Here is a 26,858-nt window from a genome sequence, read left to right on the forward strand (position 1 = left end):
CCTCGTACAGTCAAGGGCGGGCAAGTAGACATAACACACACACACACCATCTCTCTCACACATACTATTATAACTTTATAAGAATAATAAAAAGGAATATTAAGATATTATAAGGGTAATGTCTTATAATAAAAGGTATATATATATATATACTTTTTATAAAAATTTTATTAAGAAGTAGGAAGTACAGTAAACCGGTTTTTCAAGCAGCATATATAATAAGAGATATAGAGTAAATCTGAAAATAAAAACTAGAAATACAGGAAAATATAACTTACTCATGATTCAGATGGTGAAGATTCTCGTCTCGCAAGGAAGGCCTTAATTTTAAGAGAACCATGAAGAGAGCCAGTTATAAGGGTGGCTGGGTCAAACTGCCCCCCTCGAGATAACGATAAGACCAAGGTCCCTCTAGGTTGTTTAGTCTTGTCCACGTTCTATCCTCTGGGTAATTGAAAAGTGAAGTTTCTGATGCCCTAAGGTAACTGAAAATTCTGGTTTCTGATGCCCTAAGGTAACTGAAAATTCTGGTTTCTGATCCTCTGAGTAACTAGAAACTCTGGGTTTTTATTTTCTGGGTTATTAGAAATGCCTGGGTTCTGATTTTATGTGTAAATTAAAACCCCTGGTTTCAATTCTATGTGTAAGTGAAATAGCCCTTTTCTGGAACATAAGAGTAAGGTAAATGAGCTCTTTTTTAACCCTATTGGTAGTGAGATCATAGTCTTCTTGAAACATATGGGTTATTTAGTGTGTAAATACAGTATAAATACTGGAGCTTAAGCTCAGGGTATTGGGATCACTTCTGAGAATTCTCATCGGTGTGGCTCTCGTGTGGTGGAATGGAACAATAAAGCTGGACCCTTGCTTCTTCTCACTCATGGCTGGTGTATTTTTTCTATCTCCAACTGGTCTCAGAGGTAGATGTGAGTATTGGCTTCTAAGTTGAATTTTAAATGTTTTTGGGTAATAGGCTAAATTTGAGCCAACAATACACTTAGCACAAGTACTAACAACAGAGGAAGAATAACAAAAAATCCTGCACTCAACACACTGAACAATCTGAATGTTTGCCATGGTGCCATTGTTTACCTTAGTCAAAGCTTTGTGGAGATTATTTTAGGCAGATTTGACAGTGATGGCCTCTGCTTTCTATCTTTAAACTAAAAAATAAAAGCATTCTTTGAGAAAATGAAAAATGCGAGAGAAGGGGTGAAAAATAAGTGAAAAAAGTGAAAAATACAATGTAAAAAAATTATACCGCAAAATTAATGGTGTCACTGAGGCCTTTTGGAAACACGGTTTTCAACACTGTTTCATTCCACCGGCTCACTGCAACCAAAGTAGGAAATGCAAAATCATTAGGAGACTGTTTACATGGTTTCAGTGTCAACAGTCTCTCTCTATCACTTCCCGTTTCCAGGTGATTGAATGCTTTACATTATTCTTGTTCAAAATTTGCATAGGTTTGATACATCAGCATGGAGTTAAACATGTCAGCTTTGCTTAGCACCTGTCAGATTTTATATAAATCTCTGGAAAAATACACAAGAGCACTAACAAAGAGAAACTCATATTACATTAGGAAACCTTTTTGCATTTGCCTGAAGAACCATCATATTTTTTTGAGGAATCACTTCTGGGTCAGCGGAAGTGGTTGCGTTACTCACATGGGAGCCTGGATGTGGTGTGGTTGCTGCTTGTTGGTCCCCTCTACCATTTTGGAGAATTTCCTCGATGACACTTATGGAATCTGCTGTTCATGGATGCCAAGCAACTGGCCTTGGGAGGTCAGTTGTCTGAAGGTTATGCACCTCAACTGGTTCAATGGTGTGAGGTGAAGTCTTCTGTAATGAAGGACTCATTTGTCTTTCAAGACAAAGATATTTTTGGGGATAAACCTGTGGGTTTTTTTTTTTTTTTAATTTGATATGTATGAGAGCAGAGAATTTTTGTGGTTTTTTAAACAAAAGCTCAAAAGGTTAAACAATAAAGCCAATTCTTCACAGCCTTTTTTTGCTCTTATTTACCAAGGGTGCCAATATTAGTGGAGGACACTGTATTAAAATCAAATATGAGAGAACATTTTAAAAGTGAATTAATGAGTATAGAATTCAAATGGAATTAAACAGGCTCAGACAATATAGAAAGTGGGGGAGTAGAATGTTATAATGTAAAGCTTTTATTTCCAAAAATGGAACATTTCAGGAATTTCAGTACAATTATTACTAATTTATTAACAATTTGTGTCTTTTATCATGTTTATTCAGTTTATTTTGATCTCTGGCATGACACATTTTAACTCACTCACCGAAATGAAACCTGAATATGATACAATAATAATGTTTTTAAACATACAATGCAAATTTTACTTTCTAAAACTGTACAAATGCTCTGATTACACATTACTCTGCTTTCATTGAAAACATAATTTTTTCCTGAAGTCTATAAATGCGAAAGATTTTAATGGAAAATTAATATTCATTCAAGAATATAGAAGGCAGAATTGCCTCTGGAATTTTAGTGATACTTTGGCACAGCCCAAGCCTCTGTATAGCTTTATTTTTGTACAATTTAAATCTAGACATCATGCTAAACAAATTCCAACTCTACTGCATGTAAATAACATTTTACCATGTCTATGTGTGCATCGGATTTCTATAACATAATTTATATATGAGTTTTTTTTAAAAATTGCATTAGTTTGATATTACTTTAATTTTGTACATTCTCTTTTATTTTTGTTTAAACATTTTTTAAAAATTATTACATATGTTTGGGATTTACGTTATTATTTTCTGTTATTATTATTTTTCTGTCACTGCTATTGTTAGTTGTTACTGTTATACACTGTTACTAAAATCACCAGTTTAAGCTGAATTAATTTTAAGATTAAATTATTGCTTAAAAAATATAATCACCCTCACTGCCAGGTCAGTATTTTGGTCAAATTTGTTCTTTAAAAGTAGAGAGGCTGTTCAAGAATTTCTAGATTCTTGTAAAACCCCGTGATTCCTTTACACAGATGGTTATAGATCTTCTCCCATGCCTTCACCTCTATGCACCACAGAACTGATCTGGAGTGAATGAGCTGGGCTTCTTCATTTTTGCTGCCTTTGGTCAGACTAATGCCACTGTTAACAATGGAAAAAATATCTGCACCAATAAAGAGGGCATTTAAAGTAACGAGCCCCGCCCTGGCTGACTTTGAAATGGCCAGAGGAGTTCCTTTAGCCAGCTGCCCAATGTCAGGAAGATCTGCAGCCAGTTTTGGGATGCTCCGACCTGCATTAGCTTCCTGAAGCCCCATATTAACTGCCTTTGCAATCACCTCCTCACTTCTGAGAACTTTTACAGCTGAAACTCCATCCACTATAGCATCAATACCTTTGCCTACTGCTCTAGCACGAGCGGCCAGTTTCACAAAAGCTACGGTAACTCCATGTACACTTGCTATAGGACCCTCAACTCTGGCAACTTCTTCCATATAACCTTGGATCTTCTGCACATCTTCCATAAACCTGATGAAGATGTTGTTGGCTTTTTTCATTTGATGACTGTTGACTGCCATTTCAGTGACGCCTGTAACAATGCCATTAACGCCGCTGGTGACTCCGAGACCAACGCCTGTGAGTGTGAGGGCCAAAGATGTGCCTGCAGTGACGGGAGCGAGAGCTAAACCTACGATGGACAAAACACCTCCTGCAATACTGACTGAACTGCCAGCCACAGTGGAGATGTTGGAGCCCTTCTTCATCTTGTCCAGCTGAACCGCAGCCTTCTCTAAATCAGACAGGAACTCAAACATTCTGGTGTGGCGCTCAGTGAATAGCTTAATGAAGTCTGCTGCCTTCACATTGAATAGGAAATTCATCCTGAATGACTCATCCATCCTATAAGAAAAGATTTTGAAATACAATAGCAAATTTGTCCATTTCAAACATCAATTTCAAAATCTTCTGATAAAAATCTTGAATATAAAATGCGAAAGCCACCATTCAGAAATAAAATTAATTGAAAATTAAATGAAAGGAAATGCTTTTACCTGATTTTGGTTAGCTGGAGTAAATGGTCATACAGATCCTGCGCAGACTCCTCACTCATGTTCAAAATCAAGTTTCGTGAAAAGTTCCTGTTTTTCCATCTGTAACATAATACATGTGATGTTAAACATCTAAACCATGGTCACTGTCATATGCTGTCATCAGGATGTGCATTCTACTTCCCCCAAACCTGACCCATGGGAAATTCAGACAGAAAAGTTCTAGAGATATAGATACATAAAACTATGGGTGCACCATTACTCACAATTTACCAGTAAAGATAAATTAGCCAGGCTTTGGTTAAGGTGTTAGACTACTGCTTAGAAGGTTGTGAGTTCAAATCCCAGCACCGCCAAACTGCCACTGTTGGGCCCCTGAGCAAGGCCCTTAACCCTCAATTGTTCAGATGTATAATGTACATGAACATTACATGTATAATGTAAATGGAAGTCGCTCTGGATTAGAGCCTCTGCTAAATGCTGTAAAATTTAAAAATAAATAAATTAATTAATTAATTAAAAATCCATAGTTAGCTCTCTACTGGTTAAGCTTAAGCTTCATTCGGTAAGCTTACAAGCAACATAGAAAACTTGGTGTGATTATTAATTATAATCTGGCTACTATCTCCATCTAAATTTGATGTCACCCAACGGCTATAGTTATACAGCTAAGCTCAGGCTCCACGGAAAAGGTGGTGGCCTGACTGCTGTTTACAGTTTACAGTACACTTAACGTTAGCCACTGAATTGTCCATGAAATAGCATCATTTGGGTTTTTAGCCTTAAAACTTAATTTATATAAATATTCAAGCTGAATTCATTAAATTACTTCCTCTTGCCAATTCTGTATGTCCAGCTATGATTGTGCTTGGGCACTATAATATATAGCACATCCACTATGTGGATGCTAGTTCTGCATTGAGCTTTTGTCTGTGCTCAGTTGTTTTAGCCTGACAAAACATGTTGATTTTCACATTCACTCTCATGGTCACATGCTGGATTTAATTTGTTCTACTGGTGTACACATCACCTCTGTTCCTGGGCCTCTGATTGGTGTTGCTGATCACAAATGCCACAAAAAATAAGGGATTATCTCCACCTGCAAAATCAGGGCTGTGGATCCTTGCACCTTTTTGGCTCTTCTTCAATCCTCTCCCTTTTCATCTGTCTCTCAGCTCTCTGGCCCTGATCACATTCTGTGATGTTTTATGTTTGTATGCAGTGTATGTAGTGTCATGGCCCCCAAATTCTGGAACTCTTTACTTCAATATCTTCAACTTGTTCTGTTCTTCACTTTCCACCTATAAAAGCCCCAAACCCTTCTTTTTTCCCAGCACTTTCACTTTTCTTCTCACTCCAGTTGGTGGGTTTTTTATAGTTTCTTCTTAGATACCTTAAGAATTTGAAATTCCCAAGAGACTGCAAGCATGATTAGAACATGCGCTGCTCATTTTAACACTCCTAATCCCTTAAACTATAAATTATTTATCAAAGAAACAATAAAGGAGAAAAGCCCCTGCCTGGATGATACTTACTCATGAACACCCCCAGAACCAGATACACTCCTGGATCTGCTAAGAAAAAACACAATTAATCAGATGTATTTTGGAGTGACTATAATACTACATGAAATCAGGATATGTTCAATACCCTTCCTCCATCTTCTCAACGATCTGCTGAGTGATGCGGATGTATTTCTCCAGCTGGACGACCAGGACTTCTACATTGCTGAGACTCGGCAGGAAGAACGCTCTTGCATCTCTCTTGAAGTGGATGAGGCGTGGAGACATGATTCTGGCTGCAAAGATCACTGAAGGTACTGACATGGAATTGAAACTATCATCCATGAAGACATGCAGTGAGGTGACTGCTAGCTTCTCCACTGCATCCAGGAAATGTTGGAGTTTCTCCAGGCCTTCTAAAGTGTTGTTAAGAACTTCTTCTAGCTCCTTCTCCAGCTCTGGCCTACTGGAAACATTTGTCAGGCTTTTCCATATGTACTGTCCCCAAGTCTGGTTCTTGTCCTCAGCCTTGGCCTTGATGCCTGTCATTTTATCGAGCTCAGTCTTTCTCTGTGAGGTCCATTCAGATTTTCCGTCACAAAACTCCTTCACAGTTTCAGTGTATTTGAGAGTGTCTAAGATGTACTCGCCCAGCTGCTCCTCCAGTTTCTCTCTGTGATTTAAAAAATAATAATAATTAACACTATTCCTAAAGCATTAAACTATTTGCCTCTGACTCTGTGATCATTTTCTAAACTTTTATGTCCATTTATGTATTTTAATTAATAATCTTTGTGACACATTTATGACTTTATGTTGTATTACTTATTCCTTTTTCTACCACAAGTCTACCATATGACCTCTGATCCAATAAATGTTCAAGTCATTACACACTTCATATTGTATAATATGTGACACTATGTGACTTAATATGCAACAAGTGGACAGTGATCTTTTCTTCATCAGTTAAAGAGACACTTCTCTGTCCCTGGACTAAAACTGGTTAATAAAATTGTATTAAAGGCATAGAAGTGATGCCAAGGCTATAGGGTAAATGGTAAACAGCAGAGCTTGTAAGTGCCTGTGGGTCACACCAGCCACAGTCAATTCCTTGCAACGCCACCAGAGGGCATCATCTCCTCAAATTTTGAATGTATTTTTTGAAAGTGTTTTCTATTTCCTGTTCGCAGCAGATAAAAAGAAAAAGAAAAAGCCCTTGGAACCATTCATGTTAGTTCTTGGACCAATTCATGTTAGTTCGGAGCCGTTATTATCCTTATTGAAATATTCAGTAATCTGTAAAGCTTAATAAAGCATTTATATTTAATAACTTTATTCCTTCCAAAACACTGTAGAATTTATTCGTTTTCTATAGCAGCAGCTCTGACAGAAGTGCAGCTGCAAATCACAGGGTTTTATTAATGCGCTCATTCTAATATCTTATCGTTTCTATAGTAACAGCTCATTCACAGGGATGTGTACAACGGACACTGTACAACCCTGTGATGATTACTCAAAAAATAAAATCTTACTGATTTGATGTATGAAGATGTTTACAGAATATGAAATAAGGTTGAAGTAAGATACTAAGACTATTTTTCCACATTCTGGATGAACAGGAAAAGCCTGCTATAATTATATATTTCCTTATTCTCTCAGTATGAACTACAGGAATGAAGCAGTGCTTATAAATCTGCAATCTAATTTTCTGTACCACATCTGAACACATTTTTGTGTTATTGTTCTATGCAAACAAAAGATCCTGCCTAATCCTGTTCTCCACAAAACGTCTGGGTTACGCATGTAACCCTGTTCCCTGAGAAGGGAACGAGACAGCATAACACTATGGGAAGCGTTTCTCGCGTGTGACTGGTATCTGAAGCTTGTGCAAAATCATGCCTATTTATAGGCCTGCCATGATTAGGTAACGTGTCAATTAAGCGCGTCGCGTGATATAAATATGGCACCTGTGAACCGCGCCATCAGCCTCTATTAGCTGAAGCAAAGATGCCGTTCACAGGCCTGCCCTGGTATGACAAAGCTAGGCAACATCTCATTCCCTTTTCAGGGAACTGGCTTACATGCGTAACCCAGACATTCCCTTTCAAAGGGAACTTCGATGTTGCATTTAGCATAATACTATGGGAGAGCTTGTAGTTCTCCTACTCGCTTGAGAGATGTGAGGGCCAACAGAAGAGCTACCTTTAGAGTCAGAAGCTTCTCAGAGGCTGACCCTAAGGGATCAAATGGGGTTCCTGACAGACCTTCCAGGACCACAGAAAGGTCCCAGGAAGGTATGCGCGGCCTGCAGATGGGCCTCAGCCGCCTGACACCACGCATGAACCTCGAAATTAGAGGATGTTGTCCCACAGAGGCTCCATCAACAGGGGCATGGCTGGCTGAAATGGTGGTCACGTAAACCCTGATTGTAGAAGGAGCCCACCCCACTGAGAAACGTTCTTGTAAGAACTCCAGGACTGTAGCTATTGCACAGTTCACTGGGTCTAGCTCACGTTCCTCACACCACAAGACAAAAAGCTGCCACTTGAATGCATACAATTTCCTTGTGGATGGTGCTCTATTGTTCTATCTGCTCTAAGTAGACAGAACCCATGGAGACACATTTGGCAGTAGTTTCCACGCTGCCCGATGGTCTTTTAGTGACGTTAACTATTCCACAATCTATTGGAGGGAAAGCATCAAATTTTCGTTGCCCTGTGACAGCTCACTGACCAGAGAACACTGAAAACTTAGGGACCGCCTTGGCTAGGGGAGGCCCTACAGTAGCACTGGGGGCTAGCTGCCCTAAAAACCTCATGTCCCCTTACTCGTCCCTCCACGGCCCCTCAGGACCACTCTTCTTTGCCTGCTTGGCCTTTATGACCATTCTTAGATCAGGCCTATTAGTAGGCCTTAATTGTGGCTGCCCGGTTCCCCTGGCTGTCTGCAGGGGTTGGTGGGCTGCCATACTCGCCTTCTGGGTCTCCCTCGCTTTAGCACTGGCCCGGGCTCCACTCGTGGATGCCTGGGTGAGCTCGACACAACAGGTAAGGAATTGGCTGAATGCCACCATATGTCGAGCTCACTCAGCAGGTCTGCTTGGTAGGCCTGCAACACTGTCATTGTCTGGAGTGACCCACAAGCAAGACTACTACCGCATAGGCCTTGCCCACCAATGCCACGGTGAACTTACCCGGTGGTTTGATGGCAAAGCCGGCCCCCCAATTACCTGCCATCGATGGAGAGAGGTAGCTCGCAAGCGCCTACTCCCCCTTCAGCATAGCTAAATAGCCATGCCGTTCATTCCCCACAATGGCCGAATAATCCAACATTGTGGGGTTATAAATACAGCATATGCAGGGTTTTCCCCCAGAAGCCTGATATTTTGTCATGCACTTCTGGAAAAAAGGGGAGTTTTCTGAAGTGTGAGGGATTTACTTTCACTGGGGAGAAAAAGGCTCATCCAGCCTTAGTAATCATTTCAAGCAGCTCTTTATATTCTGCTCTCAGTTTTTAGCACGTCCTTCTGGCTCCTCAGAGTCAGAGAGGAATTATTACTATTATTTTTGTGTGTTTTTATTTTCCTTTTTGACTTTCCATAGCGGAAGGAGGAGTCGCGACGCAAGCTCCAGCCAAAATCCAGCGGGGAGCCGGACCCGGAAGACGGAGCAAGAGATTGAACAGCGTTCGTCTCCAGCTCCTCTTCTGGATCCATAAGAGGTCCCCCGAACCTGAGACGGCTAGCTCCGGCCCAAATCGCTTCGGCTTCCGAGAAGAGCGCGAGTCACGAGCCGAGCTGCTTAATGTAGGCATTACCATTCACAGCCTCTCGAGCTGCCATCGCATGCTACACTCCTAAACACTTCACCCAGAAAGTGTGCACTATTCCCCATGATGAAACGGGAGCAAGCCGTAACACACTTCCTGAATTCTCTCACTCATATTTTTCTCTCTCGCTCATTCCTTTTTTGTTTCTTCTCTTTTTTTAAAGGGATAGAAAAGTTCTGAGCTTTTGAGAAAAGATAGCGAGGAAATGAAGCGTCTTTTTGTTTCTTTACACAAACAACCGACATGCAGTCTTTCACTGAAGATAATAAAAAGGCTGATGGCGCGGTTCCCAGGTGCCATATTTATATCAGGCAAAATGCGTAACTGCCACGTCACCTGATCATGGCAGGCCTATAAATAGGTATGATTTTACACAAGCTTCAGATACCAGTCATGCGCAAGAGGCGCTTCCCATAGTGTTATGCTAAACGCAACGTCGAAGTTCCCTTTGAAAGGGAGCAGCTGTTTGTTTTCAACAAAAACATTATACAAAAATGTAAGCAAACAAAAATGAAGACTGTAAAATTTGTGATTTCATTCAGCCACACATTTAAAATATCATTGAGAACAGGCCTCATTTAGCAAGCTCGATACAAATGGATTTATTCATAAATTGTTTGTACAAGTTTTTACAAAAGAAATCTGATACTCCTGTAACAGGGTACAGGTAAATCCTGCAAATTTCTATTCATGCTCTTCAGTGTGTATAACTTTCCGCATAAAAAGACTAACCTCGACTTCAAATGATATAATCTGCACGGAGCATACCCTAGATCTTTAGGACAAATACAATTTTTATGGTGTGAACACAAGTACAGTATATTACAGAACAGAGATGAAAATTCCATGTACTGCTGTTCCTAATTTTACCTCTAAAGTCTGAATTATTTTCTGAAATGCTGAATCAGCTACAGTACAAACAGTACAAATGGTTACAGTGTGGTGATGGACAAACTTTTGTTCTATTAACAATAACTTAAATCACCAACCTGATTGTGGAATCCATTTGAGTCAAAGCTGTAGATTTTCCTGTAAATTTGATATTCCCCAACTATGTATCCCTTCAACTTGCAGTGTATGTTTGTAACTTGCCGAGGAAAAATAAGCAACTTTTATTACCTTTCAGTGCTAAACAAAACTTCAAAAACTACCTCATCATCCAACTCAGCTCTCTGACTCTAACAGGAAAGAATTAAGAATGAGAAGAAATGACTCCTCCCCTGTGCTCATGCTGACAAAATTTCAGACTTTAAAGCTGTTAAAATGTTTTCAGATTCTGCTCTTTTCTGAACAACTGGGTTTTCTCAACAACTGGGATTATGGGTAACATAACCACAAAGAAAATCATTGACTTTATCATTTTCTTCTAAATGTACACAAACTATCTATATGTGGACAAACCAAGTGATAAGCCCGTAAAGTGAATAGTGAAGTTTCACTTTCTGTTCTGTGAGCTATCACCACACCACAGAGTTAAAACACAGAATCTGTTAAAACTCCAGATTTATTTATAGGAGATTCATTTGTAGCACACACAGGAAAAATAAAAACATGCCTCATGTTTACTCCTTCTGACAAACAGTAAAATGGAAGTGTTGTTAGACATACACATGAGAATCAGCAAGGGTGTGTGGATCGAATTAGGCTTCTGATGCATTACTATATATTCTGTATAGTCTGAGTGACCAATACACTTCATATAGATAATTAATATCTGTTTTAGTAAAAACAATGTACAGAAGAGTTATCCTATAAAGGAATGAGGCAATACATGTAAATATGTAAACTAGTTTTCTGTACCACACCCAAACTTTTTTTTTACGTTCACAAAAGCCCCAGCTAATCCAGGTTTTCTATCAAACAGCAATGCAGAAACTTGTGCTGTGGCTCTAAACTATACACTAAATTACATTTAAGCAAAATCACACAAGCAAGGCTGCGGTTATACTGAACATCAGCACGGCTGTGATTTGGCAGCTGGTGTAACTGGGATGCTTGTCAACGAAATGTTTTGTCAAACTGTTGGCAAATTGCTGTGGTATAAGAGAAGTGAAATACTTGGAGATGTGCTGTTATATGAAAATAATCAACTTTGCAGTGATAACAGTAACTCATCAAGTTTTGTCCTTATCATGCCACCGGTGAGAAGAGAAATGAGGATGAAATTGGGCCCAATGCAAGACACACTGAGGAGCCTGTTTATGAGATCCATTTACCCTATATCTGTATGCAGTGGTTTATTCTCAGTACAACACTGACATTGTTATGATTGTGTTTATTGTGCAAGTATGAGTGGATCAGCTGCAGCAGTGCTGGTGTTGATATCTGTAAAGTAAGAAACATCCCATCAGAGTATAAAGGGTGATTAATACTCAGTATAAAGCATATGGAAACACTTTCAGTCTCTACCTGTAAATGTTCAGTTCAGATTTGGCTAAATTAGCTGTGTAAAAGCAGGGAACTGAAATCTGTAATGATTACTCCAGATCTTACAGACCGATGTATGAAAATGTCTACAGAATATGAAATACGATTGAACTGAGAGACTGAGCCTGAGATTGTTATTTATCCACAGCCTGAGTTCTGGATGAACAGGAACATCTGCTGTAGTTATAACTTTAGTTTCAGTATGAACTAAAGGAATGAGAGAGTACTTGTAAATCTACTTTTCTATACCACACCTGAACCAGTCATATTTACGGTATTCACTTATGCACACAAAACCCCACCAAACCACAAAACAGCTGTGTGTATTTTGGAATATAATGTGTGTCACGATTTCCCCTCACCAAAGCGCTGGAGCACGCGGCGCGCTCTAAAACCTGAAGGTTTCGCTTCCGGGTTTGTCAGTGACATTGACTTTGTTTACTTTTGACACGTGTATTTTGTTAGGATTTCTATCCTGTCTCCGCCCCTGTATTGTCATTGGTTGTTTTCCTTATGTGTCATTAGTCCCAGTTGTTTTGTGTTTCACCCCGATTATGTTTAGTAAACCCCTCGTGACTCACTGCTCAGCGCTAAGTATTGCGTGAGTTGTCTGTGTACCGAGCCTTTGTTCCTCGTTTCATGGTTGAAAGTTTTGATCTTGTTCACACCCTCGTTCTTCGATTCTGTTTTGCTTCGTTTAAACCCATTTGCCAATCACCTGACCTTTGCCTGTTAATGACCATGTTTCACGATTTGGATTTATCTGCCTGTCTCTCGTATAATATTATCTGCACTTGTATCCGTCCTAACCTCCATTACGTACATTACATTTAAACTGTTTATGTTTATTAGGTTTACAGCGTTTAGCAGACACCCTTATCCAGAGCCACTTATAGAAGAGCTTTGGAATCGCGACAAACACACATCCTCATGCTAGTTCACTCAGTCAGGGACTCGGAGCACAATCCAGAACATTTAGTGAAAATCTGTCATTTTATTTTATTGGCATTAATTAAAGAATAATAAACTGAAAAAGTATCAAGAAAAGGAGCCAACACAAACCCCTAAATTAAGACAAATAAAATCATATAAATAATTGAATTGTGTTGGTGTATAAACAGAGAACGAGCCGGCCTGTCTGCGCAGAGCCTGCACAGCATTTATTACCAACCTGTTCACAGAGGTAGATGTGAATGACATTGCAGAACAGATGGATAAACACATGCCTCAGTGCTTCAGTTTTCAAAGCTAATACCACAACATGAGCTTTTGGTGGGGAATACATTAGGTGAGACCAGAGAGCCTGATCGAAAAGTCTTGAAGTTATTTTTGTTGAATTATTTTGATGATAACTGCCAGTTGCCTTCAACATCAGTTACGATACATCAATGGATCCATGCTACACTGACTGGGTTTTGTACTGTGTAGAGTTATGTGTGTGCCCAATAAAATTTGAACTGAATTTGAATTTGAAAACACGGTTTAGAACTCACATGATTTTCCTGGCAAATTGTGAGGCTTAGCATGGAAGTTCAAGTTTATGTGCTTTTTATAGCAGTTCAACAGAAGAAGTGATTCAATATTCAGGGGAGGCTGCCTTCTGGTTGCTAGATGTTACAAATATATTTCCCCTAGGGTCCACAAGATTGAGACTCTTTCTGTTCCTGTTTTTTTTTTTTTTTTTTGAGAGCAGAGAATTTGTGTGATTTTTTAAACAAAAGCTCAAAAGGTTAAACAATAAAGCCAATTCTTCACAGCCTTTTTTTGCTCGTATTTACCAAGGGTGCCAATATTAGTGGAGGACACTGTATTGAAATCAAATATGAGAGAACATTTTAAAAGTGAATTAATGAGTATAGAATTCAAATGGAATTAAACAGGCTCAGACAATATAGAAAGTGGGGGAGTAGAATGTTATAATGTAAAGCTTTTATTTCCAAAAATGGAACATATCAGGAATTTCAGTACAATTATTACCAATTTATTAACAATTTGTGTCTTTTATCATGTTTATTCAGTTTATTTTGATCTCTGGCATTACACATTTTAACTCACTCACCGAAATGAAACCTGAATATGATACAATAATAATGTTTTTAAACATACAATGCAAATTTTACTTTCTAAAACTGTAAAAATGCTCTGATTACACATTACTCTGCTTTCATTGAAAGCATAATTTTTTCTTGAAGTCTGTATAAATGTGAAAGATTTTAATGGAAAATTAATATTCATTCAGGAATATAGAAGGCAGAATTGCCTCTGGAAATGTAGTGATACTTTGGCACAGCCCAAGCCTCTGTATAGCTTTATTTTTGTACAATTTAAATCTAGACATCATGCTAAACAAATTCCAACTCTACTGCATGTAAATAACATTTTACCATGTCTATGTGTGCATCGGATTTCTATAACATAATTTATATATGAGTTTTTTAAAAAATTGCATTAGTTTGATATTATTTTAATTTTGTACATTCTCTTTTATTTTTGTTTAAACATTAAAAAAAATATATTACATATGTCATATTACATAAGGCTAGATAATTAAAATGAGTGGAACCAGGTGTGTCTCCTGATTGGTTGGAATTAAAACCTGCAAACTCACCTATTCTAAATCATCACATAAACTCCACATGCTTCAGAGAATTACTCAGACATACTTATTAGGTTTACAATATTACCAAATATAAATGAGGAGAGCAAACCTGTTAGACACATGAAGCGGAGAGAAGTGGTCCTCCCATGGGCGAACCTTAGCATTAGCTTTGGCTTTGCGATTATACCACTGAGTCATCACCCATTCAACCACTGTGAGGGCTCTAATGCCGGAGTTGGGGGATTGCTATTTCTGCCTGAGACATCCAGACTTTCCCCTACAGAAACTATGCTGCTCTCACTCTCACTAACCCTGTCTAGAGTCTGCATGTGGACCTCTAATGCTGCAATCTTCCAAAACTCACTAATATACTGTTGTGGATAAAAAATGTCATAAAATAAACATAAGGGAGACCTAGCATCCAGCAAAGGGGAGAAGAAGAAAAGACGGGCACCTAAACACATAGAAGCGGGATTAGGCGGACATTGACAAATTGGAATTACACTTTAAAGATCTTTAAGAGCAGTAATAGTCAAAAAAGTCAAAAAGAGGTATACGAGCTGAGCTGAGGAGGGCTAAAACACACACACACACACACACCCTCGTACAGTCAAGGGCGGGCAAGTAGACATAACACACACACACACCATCTCTCTCACACATACTATTATAACTTTATAAGAATAATAAAAAGGAATATTAAGATATTATAAGGGTAATGTCTTATAATAAAAGGTATATATATATATATACTTTTTATAAAAATTTTATTAAGAAGTAGGAAGTACAGTAAACCGGTTTTTCAAGCAGCATATATAATAAGAGATATAGAGTAAATCTGAAAATAAAAACTAGAAATACAGGAAAATATAACTTACTCATGATTCAGATGGTGAAGATTCTCGTCTCGCAAGGAAGGCCTTAATTTTAAGAGAACCATGAAGAGAGCCAGTTATAAGGGTGGCTGGGTCAAACTGCCCCCCTCGAGATAACGATAAGACCAAGGTCCCTCTAGGTTGTTTAGTCTTGTCCACGTTCTATCCTCTGGGTAATTGAAAAGTGAAGTTTCTGATGCCCTAAGGTAACTGAAAATTCTGGTTTCTGATGCCCTAAGGTAACTGAAAATTCTGGTTTCTGATCCTCTGAGTAACTAGAAACTCTGGGTTTTTATTTTCTGGGTTATTAGAAATGCCTGGGTTCTGATTTTATGTGTAAATTAAAACCCCTGGTTTCAATTCTATGTGTAAGTGAAATAGCCCTTTTCTGGAACATAAGAGTAAGGTAAATGAGCTCTTTTTTAACCCTATTGGTAGTGAGATCATAGTCTTCTTGAAACATATGGGTTATTTAGTGTGTAAATACAGTATAAATACTGGAGCTTAAGCTCAGGGTATTGGGATCACTTCTGAGAATTCTCATCGGTGTGGCTCTCGTGTGGTGGAATGGAACAATAAAGCTGGACCCTTGCTTCTTCTCACTCATGGCTGGTGTATTTTTTCTATCTCCAACTGGTCTCAGAGGTAGATGTGAGTATTGGCTTCTAAGTTGAATTTTAAATGTTTTTGGGTAATAGGCTAAATTTGAGCCAACAATACACTTAGCACAAGTACTAACAACAGAGGAAGAATAACAAAAAATCCTGCACTCAACACACTGAACAATCTGAATGTTTGCCATGGTGCCATTGTTTACCTTAGTCAAAGCTTTGTGGAGATTATTTTAGGCAGATTTGACAGTGATGGCCTCTGCTTTCTATCTTTAAACTAAAAAATAAAAGCATTCTTTGAGAAAATGAAAAATGCGAGAGAAGGGGTGAAAAATAAGTGAAAAAAGTGAAAAATACAATGTAAAAAAATTATACCGCAAAATTAATGGTGTCACTGAGGCCTTTTGGAAACACGGTTTTCAACACTGTTTCATTCCACCGGCTCACTGCAACCAAAGTAGGAAATGCAAAATCATTAGGAGACTGTTTACATGGTTTCAGTGTCAACAGTCTCTCTCTATCACTTCCCGTTTCCAGGTGATTGAATGCTTTACATTATTCTTGTTCAAAATTTGCATAGGTTTGATACATCAGCATGGAGTTAAACATGTCAGCTTTGCTTAGCACCTGTCAGATTTTATATAAATCTCTGGAAAAATACACAAGAGCACTAACAAAGAGAAACTCATATTACATTAGGAAACCTTTTTGCATTTGCCTGAAGAACCATCATATTTTTTTGAGGAATCACTTCTGGGTCAGCGGAAGTGGTTGCGTTACTCACATGGGAGCCTGGATGTGGTGTGGTTGCTGCTTGTTGGTCCCCTCTACCATTTTGGAGAATTTCCTCGATGACACTTATGGAATCTGCTGTTCATGGATGCCAAGCAACTGGCCTTGGGAGGTCAGTTGTCTGAAGGTTATGCACCTCAACTGGTTCAATGGTGTGAGGTGAAGTCTTCTGTAATGAAGGACTCATTTGTCTTTCAAGACAAAGATATTTTTGGGGATAAACCTGTGGGTTTTTTTTTTTTTTTAATTTGATATGTATGAGAGCAGAGAATTTTTGTGGTTTTTTAAACAAAAGCTCAAAAGGTTAAACAATAAAGCCAATTCTTCACAGCCTTTTTTTGCTCTTATTTACCAAGGGTGCCAATATTAGTGGAGGACACTGTATTAAAATCAAATATGAGAGAACATTTTAAAAGTGAATTAATGAGTATAGAATTCAAATGGAATTAAACAGGCTCAGACAATATAGAAAGTGGGGGAGTAGAATGTTATAATGTAAAGCTTTTATTTCCAAAAATGGAACATTTCAGGAATTTCAGTACAATTATTACTAATTTATTAACAATTTGTGTCTTTTATCATGTTTATTCAGTTTATTTTGATCTCTGGCATGACACATTTTAACTCACTCACCGAAATGAAACCTGAATATGATACAATAATAATGTTTTTAAACATACAATGCAAATTTTACTTTCTAAAACTGTACAAATGCTCTGATTACACATTACTCTGCTTTCATTGAAAACATAATTTTTTCCTGAAGTCTATAAATGCGAAAGATTTTAATGGAAAATTAATATTCATTCAAGAATATAGAAGGCAGAATTGCCTCTGGAATTTTAGTGATACTTTGGCACAGCCCAAGCCTCTGTATAGCTTTATTTTTGTACAATTTAAATCTAGACATCATGCTAAACAAATTCCAACTCTACTGCATGTAAATAACATTTTACCATGTCTATGTGTGCATCGGATTTCTATAACATAATTTATATATGAGTTTTTTTTAAAAATTGCATTAGTTTGATATTACTTTAATTTTGTACATTCTCTTTTATTTTTGTTTAAACATTTTTTAAAAATTATTACATATGTTTGGGATTTACGTTATTATTTTCTGTTATTATTATTTTTCTGTCACTGCTATTGTTAGTTGTTACTGTTATACACTGTTACTAAAATCACCAGTTTAAGCTGAATTAATTTTAAGATTAAATTATTGCTTAAAAAATATAATCACCCTCACTGCCAGGTCAGTATTTTGGTCAAATTTGTTCTTTAAAAGTAGAGAGGCTGTTCAAGAATTTCTAGATTCTTGTAAAACCCCGTGATTCCTTTACACAGATGGTTATAGATCTTCTCCCATGCCTTCACCTCTATGCACCACAGAACTGATCTGGAGTGAATGAGCTGGGCTTCTTCATTTTTGCTGCCTTTGGTCAGACTAATGCCACTGTTAACAATGGAAAAAATATCTGCACCAATAAAGAGGGCATTTAAAGTAACGAGCCCCGCCCTGGCTGACTTTGAAATGGCCAGAGGAGTTCCTTTAGCCAGCTGCCCAATGTCAGGAAGATCTGCAGCCAGTTTTGGGATGCTCCGACCTGCATTAGCTTCCTGAAGCCCCATATTAACTGCCTTTGCAATCACCTCCTCACTTCTGAGAACTTTTACAGCTGAAACTCCATCCACTATAGCATCAATACCTTTGCCTACTGCTCTAGCACGAGCGGCCAGTTTCACAAAAGCTACGGTAACTCCATGTACACTTGCTATAGGACCCTCAACTCTGGCAACTTCTTCCATATAACCTTGGATCTTCTGCACATCTTCCATAAACCTGATGAAGATGTTGTTGGCTTTTTTCATTTGATGACTGTTGACTGCCATTTCAGTGACGCCTGTAACAATGCCATTAACGCCGCTGGTGACTCCGAGACCAACGCCTGTGAGTGTGAGGGCCAAAGATGTGCCTGCAGTGACGGGAGCGAGAGCTAAACCTACGATGGACAAAACACCTCCTGCAATACTGACTGAACTGCCAGCCACAGTGGAGATGTTGGAGCCCTTCTTCATCTTGTCCAGCTGAACCGCAGCCTTCTCTAAATCAGACAGGAACTCAAACATTCTGGTGTGGCGCTCAGTGAATAGCTTAATGAAGTCTGCTGCCTTCACATTGAATAGGAAATTCATCCTGAATGACTCATCCATCCTATAAGAAAAGATTTTGAAATACAATAGCAAATTTGTCCATTTCAAACATCAATTTCAAAATCTTCTGATAAAAATCTTGAATATAAAATGCGAAAGCCACCATTCAGAAATAAAATTAATTGAAAATTAAATGAAAGGAAATGCTTTTACCTGATTTTGGTTAGCTGGAGTAAATGGTCATACAGATCCTGCGCAGACTCCTCACTCATGTTCAAAATCAAGTTTCGTGAAAAGTTCCTGTTTTTCCATCTGTAACATAATACATGTGATGTTAAACATCTAAACCATGGTCACTGTCATATGCTGTCATCAGGATGTGCATTCTACTTCCCCCAAACCTGACCCATGGGAAATTCAGACAGAAAAGTTCTAGAGATATAGATACATAAAACTATGGGTGCACCATTACTCACAATTTACCAGTAAAGATAAATTAGCCAGGCTTTGGTTAAGGTGTTAGACTACTGCTTAGAAGGTTGTGAGTTCAAATCCCAGCACCGCCAAACTGCCACTGTTGGGCCCCTGAGCAAGGCCCTTAACCCTCAATTGTTCAGATGTATAATGTACATGAACATTACATGTATAATGTAAATGGAAGTCGCTCTGGATTAGAGCCTCTGCTAAATGCTGTAAAATTTAAAAATAAATAAATTAATTAATTAATTAAAAATCCATAGTTAGCTCTCTACTGGTTAAGCTTAAGCTTCATTCGGTAAGCTTACAAGCAACATAGAAAACTTGGTGTGATTATTAATTATAATCTGGCTACTATCTCCATCTAAATTTGATGTCACCCAACGGCTATAGTTATACAGCTAAGCTCAGGCTCCACGGAAAAGGTGGTGGCCTGACTGCTGTTTACAGTTTACAGTACACTTAACGTTAGCCACTGAATTGTCCATGAAATAGCATCATTTGGGTTTTTAGCCTTAAAACTTAATTTATATAAATATTCAAGCTGAATTCATTAAATTACTTCCTCTTGCCAATTCTGTATGTCCAGCTATGATTGTGCTTGGGCACTATAATATATAGCACATCCACTATGTGGATGCTAGTTCTGCATTGAGCTTTTGTCTGTGCTCAGTTGTTTTAGCCTGACAAAACATGTTGATTTTCACATTCACTCTCATGGTCACATGCTGGATTTAATTTGTTCTACTGGTGTACACATCACCTCTGTTCCTGGGCCTCTGATTGGTGTTGCTGATCACAAATGCCACAAAAAATAAGGGATTATCTCCACCTGCAAAATCAGGGCTGTGGATCCTTGCACCTTTTTGGCTCTTCTTCAATCCTCTCCCTTTTCATCTGTCTCTCAGCTCTCTGGCCCTGATCACATTCTGTGATGTTTTATGTTTGTATGCAGTGTATGTAGTGTCATGGCCCCCAAATTCTGGAACTCTTTACTTCAATATCTTCAACTTGTTCTGTTCTTCACTTTCCACCTATAAAAGCCCCAAACCCTTCTTTTTTCCCAGCACTTTCACTTTTCTTCTCACTCCAGTTGGTGGGTTTTTTATAGTTTCTTCTTAGATACCTTAAGAATTTGAAATTCCCAAGAGACTGCAAGCATGATTAGAACATGCGCTGCTCATTTTAACACTCCTAATCCCTTAAACTATAAATTATTTATCAAAGAAACAATAAAGGAGAAAAGCCCCTGCCTGGATGATACTTACTCATGAACACCCCCAGAACCAGATACACTCCTGGATCTGCTAAGAAAAAACACAATTAATCAGATGTATTTTGGAGTGACTATAATACTACATGAAATCAGGATATGTTCAATACCCTTCCTCCATCTTCTCAACGATCTGCTGAGTGATGCGGATGTATTTCTCCAGCTGGACGACCAGGACTTCTACATTGCTGAGACTCGGCAGGAAGAACGCTCTTGCATCTCTCTTGAAGTGGATGAGGCGTGGAGACATGATTCTGGCTGCAAAGATCACTGAAGGTACTGACATGGAATTGAAACTATCATCCATGAAGACATGCAGTGAGGTGACTGCTAGCTTCTCCACTGCATCCAGGAAATGTTGGAGTTTCTCCAGGCCTTCTAAAGTGTTGTTAAGAACTTCTTCTAGCTCCTTCTCCAGCTCTGGCCTACTGGAAACATTTGTCAGGCTTTTCCATATGTACTGTCCCCAAGTCTGGTTCTTGTCCTCAGCCTTGGCCTTGATGCCTGTCATTTTATCGAGCTCAGTCTTTCTCTGTGAGGTCCATTCAGATTTTCCGTCACAAAACTCCTTCACAGTTTCAGTGTATTTGAGAGTGTCTAAGATGTACTCGCCCAGCTGCTCCTCCAGTTTCTCTCTGTGATTTAAAAAATAATAATAATTAACACTATTCCTAAAGCATTAAACTATTTGCCTCTGACTCTGTGATCATTTTCTAAACTTTTATGTCCATTTATGTATTTTAATTAATAATCTTTGTGACACATTTATGACTTTATGTTGTATTACTTATTCCTTTTTCTACCACAAGTCTACCATATGACCTCTGATCCAATAAATGTTCAAGTCATTACACACTTCATATTGTATAATATGTGACACTATGTGACTTAATATGCAACAAGTGGACAGTGATCTTTTCTTCATCAGTTAAAGAGACACTTCTCTGTCCCTGGACTAAAACTGGTTAATAAAATTGTATTAAAGGCATAGAAGTGATGCCAAGGCTATAGGGTAAATGGTAAACAGCAGAGCTTGTAAGTGCCTGTGGGTCACACCAGCCACAGTCAATTCCTTGCAACGCCACCAGAGGGCATCATCTCCTCAAATTTTGAATGTATTTTTTGAAAGTGTTTTCTATTTCCTGTTCGCAGCAGATAAAAAGAAAAAGAAAAAGCCCTTGGAACCATTCATGTTAGTTCTTGGACCAATTCATGTTAGTTCGGAGCCGTTATTATCCTTATTGAAATATTCAGTAATCTGTAAAGCTTAATAAAGCATTTATATTTAATAACTTTATTCCTTCCAAAACACTGTAGAATTTATTCGTTTTCTATAGCAGCAGCTCTGACAGAAGTGCAGCTGCAAATCACAGGGTTTTATTAATGCGCTCATTCTAATATCTTATCGTTTCTATAGTAACAGCTCATTCACAGGGATGTGTACAACGGACACTGTACAACCCTGTGATGATTACTCAAAAAATAAAATCTTACTGATTTGATGTATGAAGATGTTTACAGAATATGAAATAAGGTTGAAGTAAGATACTAAGACTATTTTTCCACATTCTGGATGAACAGGAAAAGCCTGCTATAATTATATATTTCCTTATTCTCTCAGTATGAACTACAGGAATGAAGCAGTGCTTATAAATCTGCAATCTAATTTTCTGTACCACATCTGAACACATTTTTGTGTTATTGTTCTATGCAAACAAAAGATCCTGCCTAATCCTGTTCTCCACAAAACGTCTGGGTTACGCATGTAACCCTGTTCCCTGAGAAGGGAACGAGACAGCATAACACTATGGGAAGCGTTTCTCGCGTGTGACTGGTATCTGAAGCTTGTGCAAAATCATGCCTATTTATAGGCCTGCCATGATTAGGTAACGTGTCAATTAAGCGCGTCGCGTGATATAAATATGGCACCTGTGAACCGCGCCATCAGCCTCTATTAGCTGAAGCAAAGATGCCGTTCACAGGCCTGCCCTGGTATGACAAAGCTAGGCAACATCTCATTCCCTTTTCAGGGAACTGGCTTACATGCGTAACCCAGACATTCCCTTTCAAAGGGAACTTCGATGTTGCATTTAGCATAATACTATGGGAGAGCTTGTAGTTCTCCTACTCGCTTGAGAGATGTGAGGGCCAACAGAAGAGCTACCTTTAGAGTCAGAAGCTTCTCAGAGGCTGACCCTAAGGGATCAAATGGGGTTCCTGACAGACCTTCCAGGACCACAGAAAGGTCCCAGGAAGGTATGCGCGGCCTGCAGATGGGCCTCAGCCGCCTGACACCACGCATGAACCTCGAAATTAGAGGATGTTGTCCCACAGAGGCTCCATCAACAGGGGCATGGCTGGCTGAAATGGTGGTCACGTAAACCCTGATTGTAGAAGGAGCCCACCCCACTGAGAAACGTTCTTGTAAGAACTCCAGGACTGTAGCTATTGCACAGTTCACTGGGTCTAGCTCACGTTCCTCACACCACAAGACAAAAAGCTGCCACTTGAATGCATACAATTTCCTTGTGGATGGTGCTCTATTGTTCTATCTGCTCTAAGTAGACAGAACCCATGGAGACACATTTGGCAGTAGTTTCCACGCTGCCCGATGGTCTTTTAGTGACGTTAACTATTCCACAATCTATTGGAGGGAAAGCATCAAATTTTCGTTGCCCTGTGACAGCTCACTGACCAGAGAACACTGAAAACTTAGGGACCGCCTTGGCTAGGGGAGGCCCTACAGTAGCACTGGGGGCTAGCTGCCCTAAAAACCTCATGTCCCCTTACTCGTCCCTCCACGGCCCCTCAGGACCACTCTTCTTTGCCTGCTTGGCCTTTATGACCATTCTTAGATCAGGCCTATTAGTAGGCCTTAATTGTGGCTGCCCGGTTCCCCTGGCTGTCTGCAGGGGTTGGTGGGCTGCCATACTCGCCTTCTGGGTCTCCCTCGCTTTAGCACTGGCCCGGGCTCCACTCGTGGATGCCTGGGTGAGCTCGACACAACAGGTAAGGAATTGGCTGAATGCCACCATATGTCGAGCTCACTCAGCAGGTCTGCTTGGTAGGCCTGCAACACTGTCATTGTCTGGAGTGACCCACAAGCAAGACTACTACCGCATAGGCCTTGCCCACCAATGCCACGGTGAACTTACCCGGTGGTTTGATGGCAAAGCCGGCCCCCCAATTACCTGCCATCGATGGAGAGAGGTAGCTCGCAAGCGCCTACTCCCCCTTCAGCATAGCTAAATAGCCATGCCGTTCATTCCCCACAATGGCCGAATAATCCAACATTGTGGGGTTATAAATACAGCATATGCAGGGTTTTCCCCCAGAAGCCTGATATTTTGTCATGCACTTCTGGAAAAAAGGGGAGTTTTCTGAAGTGTGAGGGATTTACTTTCACTGGGGAGAAAAAGGCTCATCCAGCCTTAGTAATCATTTCAAGCAGCTCTTTATATTCTGCTCTCAGTTTTTAGCACGTCCTTCTGGCTCCTCAGAGTCAGAGAGGAATTATTACTATTATTTTTGTGTGTTTTTATTTTCCTTTTTGACTTTCCATAGCGGAAGGAGGAGTCGCGACGCAAGCTCCAGCCAAAATCCAGCGGGGAGCCGGACCCGGAAGACGGAGCAAGAGATTGAACAGCGTTCGTCTCCAGCTCCTCTTCTGGATCCATAAGAGGTCCCCCGAACCTGAGACGGCTAGCTCCGGCCCAAATCGCTTCGGCTTCCGAGAAGAGCGCGAGTCACGAGCCGAGCTGCTTAATGTAGGCATTACCATTCACAGCCTCTCGAGCTGCCATCGCATGCTACACTCCTAAACACTTCACCCAGAAAGTGTGCACTATTCCCCATGATGAAACGGGAGCAAGCCGTAACACACTTCCTGAATTCTCTCACTCATATTTTTCTCTCTCGCTCATTCCTTTTTTGTTTCTTCTCTTTTTTTAAAGGGATAGAAAAGTTCTGAGCTTTTGAGAAAAGATAGCGAGGAAATGAAGCGTCTTTTTGTTTCTTTACACAAACAACCGACATGCAGTCTTTCACTGAAGATAATAAAAAGGCTGATGGCGCGGTTCCCAGGTGCCATATTTATATCAGGCAAAATGCGTAACTGCCACGTCACCTGATCATGGCAGGCCTATAAATAGGTATGATTTTACACAAGCTTCAGATACCAGTCATGCGCAAGAGGCGCTTCCCATAGTGTTATGCTAAACGCAACGTCGAAGTTCCCTTTGAAAGGGAGCAGCTGTTTGTTTTCAACAAAAACATTATACAAAAATGTAAGCAAACAAAAATGAAGACTGTAAAATTTGTGATTTCATTCAGCCACACATTTAAAATATCATTGAGAACAGGCCTCATTTAGCAAGCTCGATACAAATGGATTTATTCATAAATTGTTTGTACAAGTTTTTACAAAAGAAATCTGATACTCCTGTAACAGGGTACAGGTAAATCCTGCAAATTTCTATTCATGCTCTTCAGTGTGTATAACTTTCCGCATAAAAAGACTAACCTCGACTTCAAATGATATAATCTGCACGGAGCATACCCTAGATCTTTAGGACAAATACAATTTTTATGGTGTGAACACAAGTACAGTATATTACAGAACAGAGATGAAAATTCCATGTACTGCTGTTCCTAATTTTACCTCTAAAGTCTGAATTATTTTCTGAAATGCTGAATCAGCTACAGTACAAACAGTACAAATGGTTACAGTGTGGTGATGGACAAACTTTTGTTCTATTAACAATAACTTAAATCACCAACCTGATTGTGGAATCCATTTGAGTCAAAGCTGTAGATTTTCCTGTAAATTTGATATTCCCCAACTATGTATCCCTTCAACTTGCAGTGTATGTTTGTAACTTGCCGAGGAAAAATAAGCAACTTTTATTACCTTTCAGTGCTAAACAAAACTTCAAAAACTACCTCATCATCCAACTCAGCTCTCTGACTCTAACAGGAAAGAATTAAGAATGAGAAGAAATGACTCCTCCCCTGTGCTCATGCTGACAAAATTTCAGACTTTAAAGCTGTTAAAATGTTTTCAGATTCTGCTCTTTTCTGAACAACTGGGTTTTCTCAACAACTGGGATTATGGGTAACATAACCACAAAGAAAATCATTGACTTTATCATTTTCTTCTAAATGTACACAAACTATCTATATGTGGACAAACCAAGTGATAAGCCCGTAAAGTGAATAGTGAAGTTTCACTTTCTGTTCTGTGAGCTATCACCACACCACAGAGTTAAAACACAGAATCTGTTAAAACTCCAGATTTATTTATAGGAGATTCATTTGTAGCACACACAGGAAAAATAAAAACATGCCTCATGTTTACTCCTTCTGACAAACAGTAAAATGGAAGTGTTCTTAGACATACACATGAGAATCAGCAAGGGTGTGTGGATCGAATTAGGCTTCTGATGCATTACTATATATTCTGTATAGTCTGTGTGACAATACACTTCATATAGATAATTAATATCTGTTTTAGTAAAAACAATGTACAGAAGAGTTATCCTATAAAGGAATGAGGCAATACATGTAAATATGTAAACTAGTTTTCTGTACCACACCCAAACTTTTTTTTTACGTTCACAAAAGCCCCAGCTAATCCAGGTTTTCTATCAAACAGCAATGCAGAAACTTGTGCTGTGGCTCTAAACTATACACTAAATTACATTTAAGCAAAATCACACAAGCAAGGCTGCGGTTATACTGAATATCAGCATGGCTGTGATTTGGCAGCTGGTGTAACTGGGATGCTTGTCAACGAAATGTTTTGTCAAACTGTTGGCAAATTGCTGTGGTATAAGAGAAGTGAAATACTTGGAGATGTGCTGTTATATGAAAATAATCAACTTTGCAGTGATAACAGTAACTCATCAAGTTTTGTCCTTATCATGCCACCGGTGAGAAGAGAAATGAGGATGAAATTGGGCCCAATGCAAGACACACTGAGGAGCCTGTTTATGAGATCCATTTACCCTATATCTGTATGCAGTGGTTTATTCTCAGTACAACACTGACATTGTTATGATTGTGTTTATTGTGCAAGTATGAGTGGATCAGCTGCAGCAGTGCTGGTGTTGATATCTGTAAAGTAAGAAACAACCCATCAGAGTATAAAGGGTGATTAATACTCAGTATAAAGCATATGGAAACACTTTCAGTCTCTACCTGTAAGTGTTCAGTTCAGATTTGGCTAAATTAGCTGTGTAAAAGCAGGGAACTGAAATCTGTAATGATTACTCCAGATC

General features: G+C 39.1%; 2 protein-coding genes across 4 annotated transcripts; both read right to left on the minus strand.

Moving 5' to 3' along the window:
- LOC128628844 (uncharacterized) lies at positions 1-15,360 on the minus strand. 3 transcript variants are annotated; one of them, XM_053673810.1, is made up of 5 exons: positions 15,277-15,360; positions 5,693-6,217; positions 5,578-5,613; positions 4,046-4,144; positions 1-3,893 (listed from the first exon to the last, which is right to left on the minus strand). In XM_053673810.1, the coding sequence occupies exons 1-5, from the start codon at positions 15,336-15,338 to the stop codon at positions 2,960-2,962; spliced, it is 1,656 nt and encodes a 551-aa protein (XP_053529785.1). In that variant the 5' UTR covers positions 15,339-15,360; the 3' UTR covers positions 1-2,959. The 3 variants fall into 3 exon arrangements, with proteins under 3 accessions (XP_053529785.1, XP_053529781.1, XP_053529788.1); XM_053673806.1 differs by having other exon boundaries at positions 5,578-5,616; XM_053673813.1 differs by lacking the exon at positions 15,277-15,360 and adding an exon at positions 10,362-10,725 and having other exon boundaries at positions 5,578-5,616.
- LOC128628847 (uncharacterized) lies at positions 14,999-25,721 on the minus strand. The gene is made up of 5 exons (XM_053673816.1): positions 25,360-25,721; positions 20,691-21,215; positions 20,576-20,611; positions 19,044-19,142; positions 14,999-18,891 (listed from the first exon to the last, which is right to left on the minus strand). Exons 1-5 carry the CDS (start codon positions 25,374-25,376, stop codon positions 17,958-17,960), a joined length of 1,611 nt encoding a protein of 536 aa, XP_053529791.1. The 5' UTR covers positions 25,377-25,721; the 3' UTR covers positions 14,999-17,957.
- Between the last annotated feature and the right edge of the window lie 1,137 nt (positions 25,722-26,858).

The sequence above is a fragment of the Ictalurus punctatus genome, chromosome 2 (genome assembly GCF_001660625.3).
Source record: "Ictalurus punctatus breed USDA103 chromosome 2, Coco_2.0, whole genome shotgun sequence".
Lineage (NCBI taxonomy): Eukaryota > Metazoa > Chordata > Actinopteri > Siluriformes > Ictaluridae > Ictalurus > Ictalurus punctatus.